The 11950-nt window shown below is 32.3% G+C and overlaps 1 protein-coding gene across 4 annotated transcripts in view; it reads left to right on the top strand.

The window, feature by feature from the left end:
- Opa1 (OPA1 mitochondrial dynamin like GTPase) overlaps window positions 1-10599 on the top strand; it is a 90440-nt gene extending 79841 nt beyond the window's left edge. For all 4 annotated transcript variants that reach the window (XM_076868806.2, XM_076868808.2, XM_076868807.2 and 1 more), the window contains 2 exons: window positions 5174-5248; window positions 7549-10599. In XM_076868806.2, coding sequence (XP_076724921.1) covers window positions 5174-5238 — 65 coding nt within the window. In that variant the 3' untranslated portion in view covers window positions 5239-5248; window positions 7549-10599. The remainder of the gene's footprint in view (window positions 1-5173; window positions 5249-7548) is intronic.
- The last annotated feature ends 1351 nt before the right edge of the window (window positions 10600-11950 follow it).

Here is an 11950-nt window from a genome sequence, read left to right on the forward strand (position 1 = left end):
CCACATAGACAATCTTCCATAAATATTATTTCTAAAATATAAAAATATTTTCTATTTGTTGATATTGACAAGCACCTGGAATGATAATACTCTGTTGGTAATTAAAGCAGATCAATAATCAGTGAGCTGAAATTAGGTTCACCATCCACTTAGAAAAGGTGAAGGGTCTAACAAGTGTAAAAACATGGATACAAGGCTAATCTGTGTGTATCCATACTGAAGTCTTTTGGAGAATAGGTTTCAAAATATGGAGAAAATATTTGAAGGGGTTTTGATTATATTAACCAAAATGAATCTGGCTCAAACATAAGTTGTAGTTTACCTCACAGACTTTCTTAAGATAAACTTTTTTTCAAAATCATATTGTTTAGGGGTCATAAAATAGCAAATATTTTAGTAATTATCTTTACTGTTTGAATTAAGTTATGGTTAAGTTGGTTCACTCAACTATGAACACTGAATGAATATTCATGGACATCTATTACAGAGCAAGTATTGTACTAGGCTCAATGATTTTAAGTAGGGAATTCATAAAAGCAGTCCCTGCTGTTGCCCACATTGATTCATGAGAAAAACTTTATAAAACTGATCTTTCCAAGATGAATCATATAGCTTTGTGAAAATAGATTGCAGTTTATGATTACATTTTTTTCCAGAATGTTAACATCAAATAAATACACACCAAGGAGTAAACAGAAAGAAAAATTTTAAAAGATATGATTATAGGCATGTGATCAATTAGAACTAGGACTATGACTTCTCCACAGTTGTAAGGGTAATGGCAAAATGCCACATAGTAGTATAAGCTATGAGGTATACATCACATTATGTTCTCTTCTTTCTAAAAATGATATAAAATATTCCCCCATTGATAATCAGAGGATTAGAACAGGGATTTAAAGGCGGGGGTCATCAAACCTTTCATTACTGTTTGTGAAGTCGAGTCTTAGAAGATTTTGTCTACAATAATACACTTACGCGCTTTTAAATTAAAAACACGGAGCTACCAATTATAGTTCCCAATCAATTTAAATAAACAGTCATGAAGAAAGTGGATATAATTCTAGCCCAAACAAAAATTTCCATTTGAATTTTTGAAATAATGGAAATAACCCAGCTTTCACAGATCCCAGAAGTCTAGGGACCCCAGCTTTGGAAGTCTATGCCAGTCTTAAATAGGTTTTCAGGAGATATGAATTGGTGCCTCCACCTCATGTAACAAGAGGTAGTATTCTGTTTGTCTTCATTAATGAGTCTTTAAAAATAATCATGCCTGTTTCTAAGGGGAAAAAAACAGGGTTCAAGACTCAGAAGATAAATGCTAGGTTGAGATGTACCCATTTGACTGTATCTCTGGTTCTTCCTTTTATCAGCTATAAAGTGCACTTTTTTTTGCCTTTGTCTAATCGAAGATTTTAACATGTTCATTATTTTGAATCTGTTCTTACTCTTTTTTTCCCCATGTTTCCCCACATTTAATATTCTTCCTTCTAAAAGATACTTGCATAGTATAATTGTCTAATAAAAGGCAAATCTTTTAAGGAACAACATGTACTAGTAAGAAGTGTTCCTTTAATTTTCAGTCTTTCAGTGAACAGCTCTTTATAACAGAATCTCACCTACAAGGTATCTTAAAGCATGGTACAAAATGCTTATGCAGCATGTTATAAAACAGTTCTGTTGAGGACATTTGGATCTTTGGATGTGTGGTTTGCTGAAAGTACCCTGCAGTAGTAAGCCTGCAGCTTGCTTCTTCATGCTTTCTTTAAAAACATCAAAAGTTGTAAAAGGTTTATTTCAGTGCATGTGGTAGTGTTTTGTGTGTAGCTCTTTGTTCCTGTTCTAAACTGGTATTAACCACTGAAGTGAACCTTCTCCTGGGTTTGGCCTTTGGCATTCACAGTGTATTCAAAACCTAATTACAGATTAGTCTATATTTGAGACTTTTAGAGCAAGTATCAGAAGACTCAAAAAGAAAATGAGAGTAGCAGTATCATTTCATGTGGAGATAAAGAGACCCAAAATGTGAATGGGTGTCAAGTCATCTAAAGAGAAGAAAAAAGAAGGAACTTCATTCACTGAGACTGGCGGTTTATGAGTCGGGGATTATGGGAATATTCATGACTCAATCAAGAAGCACAATGAATTGATGTTTGAAATAGCTCATCTTTTAAGTAAACATTGGGTAAAATGGAAAGTAGACTTCATATTCACTTCATTTAGAATTGTGTAACAGAAATAGTAATTTGTTAATCCCTTCCTGAGTTGGTTTCATTTATCAAATAAATCACAAATTCTATCAGAATTCTGTAATTATAAAATTTTAATAGAAAAGGGAATTTGCTTTATAAACAGTTAATCTGATTTATATTCATATTCCTGATTTTAACTGAAATATGTCTTATTTCACATTAAAGGTAGTATTTGTAACAAATAGACTTAAAATAATAGTATTTGCTTTATTACTATTGATGTTCAGTTTATGATGCTGAATCATACTACATTTGAATTATAGGAATACAGACAGAGCTAAGTCTTCAAGCTTTAACATCCACATTTTTAGTAGTTACACCTACAGAATTGAAATTTTTTTTTTTTCTTTTATCTTTTTGCCCTAAGGATTGAACCAAGGACACTTTACCTCTAAGCTACAACCTCAGTCTTTTTTTTTTTTTTTTTTTTTTAATTTTGAAACAGAGTCTCCCTAAGTTTCTGTGGGTCTCACTAAATTTTGCTGAGGCTGATCTCAAATTTGTGATCCTCCTGCCTCAGCCTCCCAGGTCACTGTAATTATAAGTGTTTGCCACCACTTGCAACTGAAATATCACATTTGAAATTACCACAGACATAGTAGATACTTCACAGATTTTGAGTGAAAGAGTAACCAAGGAATGCTTCCCAAAGAAAGGATATCTTCTTGTACCATAAGTGCATTGGGCAGGTGAAAAAATGACAAATAAATGAATTTTTTTTTTTAGTTAGCACTAAAAGAATACATCTGTGACAACTAATATTTTTTTTTGAAAGCTTCCCCTCTGTTCATGACACCCATCCCCATTACTCCCCACTTAAGTTCCCTTTGTGTCATTCTTGAGTTTCAAGGCATAGTGGTACTGTGTCCTGATAGTCTAATTATACAATTTTTTAATAAAAACTTCTTAAGGGAAATTTGACACGTTGTTTTTTTTTTTTTAATTCTGTGGTTTTCATGTTAAATAGTTGTTTTAAGTGATACCACTGTACCTCATGCCTACAGATATTTTGTCCAGCTGAGGGTAGAAGTCATTAATAGGGTAAAAGTGTGGCTAGCTGCCTGGTTGCTCTGAAATCATGTATCAAATCTCTTTATAAGGTACGATATGCCCAAGTAGAAGTATTTATCATGGAAGCATTCAGAGGCACTACTGAGCCTCTAAATGCCTCTGAGGTTTCTGTGTGTTGTGCTATTCAAGTTTTTAAAGACTTTGTCCATTTCCAGAATTCTGTGAGACAGTTTAGAAAACTTTATCCTCCTCCTGTACACCCTTTAAAAAAAATCCTTTAACTGATGAATTGTACTTTTGTGAAACATTTCTACTCATTGCAAAAAACAGACTTGACTGTTTCTAAGCAACTAGACAGAATAATTTTTAAAACTATCAATGTAGCCTTATTTTGTGAAGGTAAGTATGTTTATTAGTTTGACTGCCATTAAGAAATGAAAGCCAGCCTATCAAAATATATGGACTAAACTAAGACATAGATTGGGATTATTTTTCTCTACAGTTCCTCTAGTTTAATCTTGTCTATAAGGAAGTAACGTCACCATTGTGATAACTGTTATCATATATGCTCAACAAATACTTTGATTAAAACAGGAGACCCTTCTTCCCCATAGGTTTTATATTAATCTTAATCTAATCAAAAATTAGAAATTCTAAATTGCCAGAAAAAGAATGTGACATTATGGTCTTAATACACAGCCATAGAAGGCTTTGTTGATTGCATGCAATGCTAAGAATCTACAAAAAGAACAGTTCTTTCTTTTATTGGGTACTCATCACTAATGCCCCTTGCTGTTAAAAAAGTCACTTGTATCTTTAATTGCAGATTATTTTCTTTTAAATATAAATGCTGAATATGAACTGTATCGTCTGATTTTTCTCTGGATACAAGTAGAATGCTTGCCAGTTTTACCTGTAGATCACTAGCTTTGAACCAGTCAACTCACTTTATCTGATAATTTCCATAATATGTTAAGTTATATTAGAAAGGCCAAAACTGTTTGTAATCATGCTTAGTGTAAACCATAATATAGGAGATGCAGGATTAAGTTGTCAGTTAGTAATATTAATCATGACTTTTTTACTTTCAGTAAGAGATCGTTATATACTGCAGATTGTTCACATTTGTAGAGAAAAATGTACATTTCCAAGATTTTATTTGGAAGTCTATAAACCTGAAAAACTTATATCAAGTAAATACTGTAAATCTGCCTTTACTGGCTCTGGTGTTTTTAAACTTTTTTCATTTACAATTGAAAAGTACTTTTTTGTGTGTGTTTTTAAAGTGTTATCACCCTTCTCTGTATGTTGTGAATATTTCCCACTGTTTTCTTTGCCTTTTAATCTTGTGATATTTAGAAGTGAAAGCATACATTTCTATGTGATCAGAATGGTTGATCTTTCCTTTGTTATTTCTCCTATTACTTTATACTTAAAAAGTCATTTCCTAGTCTAATAGCAGTTAGAAATCCATCTGTATTTTCATTTTTTAAAAATATATTTTTTGGTTCTTTTTTGGTCCCCCCCCTTTTTTTTCAGTTTTTAAAATGGTCTTGCTAAATTTTTTTATTTTAGATTTGCTGAGTCCTTGCTTGAGCTTCAAAGAATCTGAGAACTTACTAAAATTATATACAGAATGGTACATCTATTCTATACATGCATTCTCTGTAAGAATCTCTAACTTTTAATAGATTCCAAAGCACACACATCTTGTCCTCCCTCTTTCAAAAAACATTATGTGGACCTCAGATGGTATGGTAGTGGGGCTCTAACTTTTTCCTTATACTTCAGATAAATAAGTATACTAGACCTTTTAGTAAGTGATTATCTCCTGTGGTTTGCAATGCCTTTAAAAAATAAATTTGTTTTTATTTAGCTAACTCATTCATTATCTCTTGTTATCTCCATAGAGAAAGTTAGAGAAATTCAAGAAAAACTTGATGCTTTCATTGAAGCTCTTCATCAGGAGAAGTAAACTGTATTAAGTGAGTAAAGAGTCTGCTGCTGCTTTGGTACCAAGTACCAAATTTGTATTCTAAATTTTTATTAGCAGTTTACTACTCTGCTTGACTATATCCTGATTGTTCCTTACAATGTAATAACTTTAAGGCATGAATCTGAGAAACAGCTTCTGAATTTCATGTATATAATGTTCCTTTAAAAAACTTGATTGCTGTCTGGCTGAACCAAAAATATCCTCTAGCATTCATTATAGGCAGAACGAAGGTGAATGTAAAGAGCTAAGATATTTTATAATCTGCAGATCACTCATCATCGGCATGTTAAAAACTGAACTGTAGGTGTTATTGTTTTATCCCTTGTTCATAATTATTGGATAATTATGTATATGTTAAATATTCAACTTGTAAAATTTCCTATTTGGCTTGTCTATAGTAATTTTAATAATTGTTTTTAATCTTTTTCTCTTTTGTTTAAAAGCATTTAGATAAACCTTTTTCTGTGTAACTTACACAGCCTTAGAATTTATTACTGATCTTGATATACTGACACTTGTCTGATTCTGTGAAGTCTGGCATTCTAAGCATGTTTCTAATAAAATACAATAAAATACATATTTAAGGATTTCCCTTAGTAGCATTATAATCAGTAATTGTTTGCTTTTACTGAAGAATTTGAAGGGAAAAAATGCTATGGTTAAGCCATTATCATTTATTGTAAAATTTCCATTCCTTATCTGTGAGCTATGTACAAGCAGCCTGCGTGTGAAAGGATGGCAACTGGAAGGAGTAGAAATGTAAAGTTACTTCCCTGGCTGCACCCAGTTCAGTCTAAGCAAAACTACCACCTCTTCACTACTATAGGGAAAATATTTTTGAGAAAGCAAACTAAAAAGAGAGGTACTACTCAGATCATACATCATTCATAACTACTCCAGCAATAAATGAGAAAGGAAGGAGTTAAACACATTTCAAGGAAAGCTTTGTTGCTTTGTTTTGCTTATTTCTTTAAAGAACAGATATATAGAAGTATACAAAAATGCAGAATTATCTTTAACACAAGCCAAATATAATTTTGGTGCTTTTAAAGGTGTTTATTTACATTTATAAATTTTTCTATGTCTCCCATGTGTAAAAAATTATTTTAAAACCATAAAATGTTCCAGTATCATTCTGGTCATGATAATTAGTATGACTAGATAGGATTAGCGATGAACATTTTTAGTGCTTCGTGATCTGGATCTTCTCCTTTTTGGCACCAGTGTTCACATGACATTTTCATTTATAGATATGGCCTTTGGGGGAGATAATTTAAGCTACATTTCTGGGTTTTGTAATTAACTGAGGAAATTCAAAGCCAGCCAGTGTTATTTGTTTGTTTGTTTTGGGGGGTACCAGTATACCCAGGGGCATGGACATTTGGCTACTGAAACACATCCCTAGCCCTATTTTGTATTTTATTGAGAGACAGGGTCTCACTGAGTTGCTTAGCACGTCACCAATGCTGAGGCTGGTTTTGAACTCGTGGTCCTCCTGTCTCAGCTTTCCAATTAGCCAATGTTTTATATAATAGTGTCTGCCCTCTAATGTGGTCAGTGTGATATCTAGAATTGCCATTGCTGCTAGAGATATTCCTCTTCTCTGCCAGAGTGTCTCAGGAACAGTATAGTACAATCCTAAAAAGCAGGTTGTGATGATACTGGTGCATGGATCAACCTTGCACAAAGGAAAACCATCCCAATTTTTCTTGTTTCCTACATGCCTGGAGTCTCTAAGGCCCTTCGCAATCCTTGTGATTTATGACTCTAAACTCTTGCAAAATATCCATGAATTGGACACATGATCTATTTTTTACCTTAAAGATCCATTTAAAACAGTAAATCTGGCAGAGTGGTAACCTTTCTTCATTCCAATCATTTTAGAAAAGTTACCAAGCATTGGGAGAAATAATTGCTCAATTATAGTTTTAATGTATGTGGAGTTCCTTAGCCTTCATTTTGCTTTTTAAAAAATAGTTTGAAGTAATTATAATTCTAATATTTACTGAGGATGTTTATACCCAACACAACTGTGCAGTCTTCTCTACTAGTTGCATTTTAAACTTTTTCTTTAAAAAGAAATGAATGCTAATATATTTTCATTCAGACATCATACTTGATAAAATTATGCTAATGTTTTATGGTAGATGATATTCTGAATAATTTCAATAAAACTTGCAAACTTAGTGAAACTTCAATTTTTTTGTGATCATGAAGTAATAAAGTTTGTTTAGAAGTTTTGCATTTGTCTCCCAGACCTAAATTTATCAAATGGGTTTATTTTTACAGAATTCTACTCACAATATAATCGCCTCTACGTACGTCTAGAGAAAGAAAACTTCAAAGTCTTTTGTCCTGCCTCTTTTTCTTCTGCTATTCCACCTTTCTACCCATACAATAAAGTCATAGGATACAAATAATTTATGTGCGTTACAGGCACTTTAACCATCAGCTGCCTTGAATGAAAGAACAGTGGAAATGGCATTGACATCCTATTCAGTTGTTCTGGAGTGACAAATTGGGATTATAAGATTGGTGTTACCATTAGGTATACTCCTTGAAGATAAGAAACTTGCTCACTGCTGTTGTCTTATTTGTGGTGGCACTAAATTTATTAACAGATGTTACTCACTCTCAAGTTTCTTTTCCAGGAATGTAATGCTAGTTGTTTTGGAATAAAACATAGCAATTTTTAAGAAGTTATCAATTGTATATAAAATGATGGTAGCCTGCTAAGTCATTGTCTGTATCTTTAACGTTCTATATCCAGGAACTATTTGAGCGTAATAATTCAATTTATATTCACCACATGAAAGAAAACTGGGTAACAGAGGAAACCCTTGGATAGGTTAATTTGGATTATAATAATTTAGTGTATATTCATTGAAAGGAACCTCAACCCTTCATTGCTAGACAAGAAGTTAGCATTGGAAGTTGTCACTAGCAGCTTACCTTCAGTTGCTATTTTTACACTCCCTATATCCATTTGAAATTAATTCATTTTGAATATTGTATACTTAAGTTAGACTTCCTGTTAACAGTGGTTTCTTTTTCCTATTGACAGAGCCATTGGATTATGACAAATGATGAAAAAGATGAAGGATAATTGACTAATTTTATTTAGAATATTGTCAAACATTTGAACTAGGAATCAGGAAAAGACTTTCTTTCATGAGTTTTTTCTTTTTTTCTCTCAGTACTGGGGGGATCAAACCCATGGTGTTGCATGTACCAAGCAAATGCTATACTCTTAGCTACACTCCCAGGGCCTCCATATACTGTTTTAAAAACTTTCAACAATTAGAATGATGTTGACCATTCCCTCTCTCAGCTGAAAATTTAAAGAAAATTTTAAAGTTTAATTCTTTGCAGTTCAGTAAAATACCCTCACAACATTTTCTTGTGTTTTGTATAATTTTTATTAGTTAAAGGGCTTTAAAGCAAATATACCATTTTTTTTAACTTAAAATGTCTCTCATTTGCTACCTTTTTAAGTCTTTATTATCTAATAAAAATGTCCATTGTATAACAGTTTTTATTCTACAGTTTACTTAATTTTATGTTTTCTTGGAATTGTTACAATTCCCTTGTTGATAACAGTTCCTTTGCCCAATTTCCACTTTTTTTTAAAATCAGGAAAAATTGATAACCTCTCATATACAGAGTTGGAGAATGTCACAAAATATTTCAGAAACTAGAAATTCCGTGAATATTTGCTTTACACTGTTTGATAAGAAAAGTAGATCCAATTTTTAGCAGCTAGCAGCAGTATACATATTGTTATTTTGTAGATGAGTAGTCAAGAATATTTTGTGGAGTTTTTTTGAGGTCTATGGACAGTGGTCAGCAGAAAGGGAGTGAACTTTGTGATGTTCTATACAAGGATTAGGAGATGGCTTCACTGCTTGAACACTCTAGCTAGCCTCTACCTCTACTACTACCTATAGCTACAATAGGTAGGTAACCCCTCACTGAAGCAGACATCTTGCAGTGGTAATATTCATGCAGTTGTAAAACACTCCTTACAACTACACACCTATTTCTTTAAAAAGAAAGAAAGAAATAGGACCATATTTGTTGCTGTGAACTTAGAGGGAAAAAGAATGCCCTTAAATTAGGCAGTAATTTTTACCACTTCCATGTGTATAAATTTTAAAAATGGTGGTGGGGACAAAGAAATGGCTTCTTTGAGGAGATTAATATTATAACTTAAATATGTTAAGTAGATCATAAAAACGTATTATTAACAATCCCATATGAATACTGACATTCTTCCTGTCTGTCCCCTTCATTAAAATTGGCTTCTTTCGTGGTTTTTTCTTTTCTTTTTTATTTTAGCTGATCTCACACTAAATATGCTTCCCCCGCCCTCAAAAAACAGATATTTATTAAATGCAGATGCTGTGAAGAGAAAAAAATAAAATTCAGTCTCAACAGTAAATCTTGTGTGTTGTGTCTATAGTTCAAAAATTAAAAATGATTGAAATTCAAGGTAAAAAAATAATTTCAGATATTCAGTATGCAGAAGTGAAGACAAATAGGACAAGAAATCATTTGTTTGATGAATTTTCAAAAAATGGGGAGAATACAGCTTTGTATGGAGGCTGAGGAATTTTGAACAGATGATAGCCAAAATTAGTTGGACAGGATGTTAATCAGTGTGTATAGGTGAAGCAAGTGGTGCAGCTCTTGCTCTTCACTGTCAAATTGACTGTGGCCATAGTCACAGGCAGAGCAGTCAGCCTATCTTGTCATTTAATTAAATTCTCTTTGTGTTACCCTGCTTTCCAGGCTTTATTCAGAAGGACTCCTTCACATAAATTATTTAGTGACCAAATGTGAACCAATAATGTAAAAGAGAGTAGGAAACATTGCGGAGAGTTTTGCTTCCTAATGTTACAATTTGGGAATTTCATATACAAGATTCAGTGTATGGGTTTTAAAGATGAATTCCTTAGCTAGTTAATAATTTTGTATGTATTTATTTTAGATATATTTACCTGAAAAAACAAACATGGTGTTTTCTCTTCAATAAATGGGATCATAGTAATGGTCTTTATCTCAATTTTCAAGGCTGATATGTATTTTACTTTCAGGTATATTAGCATTATGGAAATATGTTTAAAAATGTTTTCACCTTTTGAATGATCATGGCTATGTGTTATTTAAATATTTAAAGCTTGTTTTTCACTTGTGCACTGTGAATGAACTTTGTATTATTTTTTAAAAACCTCATACTACATGTAGATGTTTTTGCAACTTATATTTTGCCTGTACTTGATCTAAGGTCATTTGTGTAGATAAGTAATTAAAAGATAATTAAATCACATTATAATTTTATTATTGAAGAGCATCTTTTTAAAAATTTTCTTTGTTTCTAATGAGGAACCCTATAGTGTAACCAAATTCATGGTCTAACAAATGTAGCTGAATTCCACATACTTTACACGAAAGCTTAAATTCCACATACTTGACACTGCACAGTTATAATATTACCATTTTCAACTAGTGAGGTTTTTTTTTTTTTTTTCCCATATCTCAATACTTGTCAAAGCATTTGGTGTTTTTTTGGTAAAATATATAACGTGTTTTGTAATTGCATTCTGCTGCCATGGCCATCATTTCCATTAGTGATGCTAACATATTCAGTCATATATGAGGTTTACTAAGATTCAAAAGTCATGATTGTTTCAATAACTAGGACTCAGTAGTTGTAGAATATATTTTTGATCAATAAATGTCAATACTCTTTTTTAAAAAATAAAGAAAGAATTCATTTGGAAGGTGCACAGGCAAGATAAGTTTCAATCATGCTAGCTCTTAATCTTTTGTGTAGTTCAAGTTCAGAATCTTCATATATCAAGAAGCTTGAAGTATTTAGTTACTGAAAACTTATAAGAGCAGTTTATATTTTCTTTTAGCATATTTAATTCAGAATTAATGTAACTACCTTATACAAATATGATGTATCATGTTACAAAGTATTTTAAAATAATCACATACCCAGTTTATGATAACTAGGATTGTCATGTTATACACACATTAAACTAAATTGATAAATATGGAAAACTTGAGGATTAAGACAAGTACTGCAAAAATTGTTTAAAAAAATAGGTTTGATTCTCAGCACCACATATAAATAAATAAATAAAGCTCCATTGACAACTAAAAATATATTTAAAAGAAAAAAAAAGTAGGACAATATCAGGTAAACTGGGTGATCTTGAGCCTGAAGAACTGAGGGTAAGACACACCTATATCATAAGTTATTAAGTTAAACCTGTTTCTTAAAATAACAGAATTCCTAGCTTAAAACTTGAGATTTTGTACATAGTCCTTCTCTGAAAGATTATTTGTGAGTGAAGTTCACATTCTGTAGGGCCAGTGTTAAGGTTCATTTAGGGTCAAGTCATTGATAAGGAGATATAACCCAGGGACATTTAACCACTTAGCCACATCCCCAGGACCCACTCACCCACCCCTGCTTTTTTTGTGAAGGTTTTGCTATTGCTTAAGGTCCCACTAAGTTGCTGGGGTTGACTTTAAACTTGGAATCCTCCTGCCTCAACCTCCCTGCCGCTTGGATTACAGGCATGCACCCCACATTCAGCTAACCACTACTTTTAGTCAGTTTTAAATCAAAGTTGTTCCTTTGTCTTTCGTGATAAAGAAAAAATTCTTGTTTGTATTT

This window comes from Callospermophilus lateralis, chromosome 10, assembly GCF_048772815.1.
Source record: "Callospermophilus lateralis isolate mCalLat2 chromosome 10, mCalLat2.hap1, whole genome shotgun sequence".
Classification (NCBI taxonomy): domain Eukaryota; kingdom Metazoa; phylum Chordata; class Mammalia; order Rodentia; family Sciuridae; genus Callospermophilus; species Callospermophilus lateralis.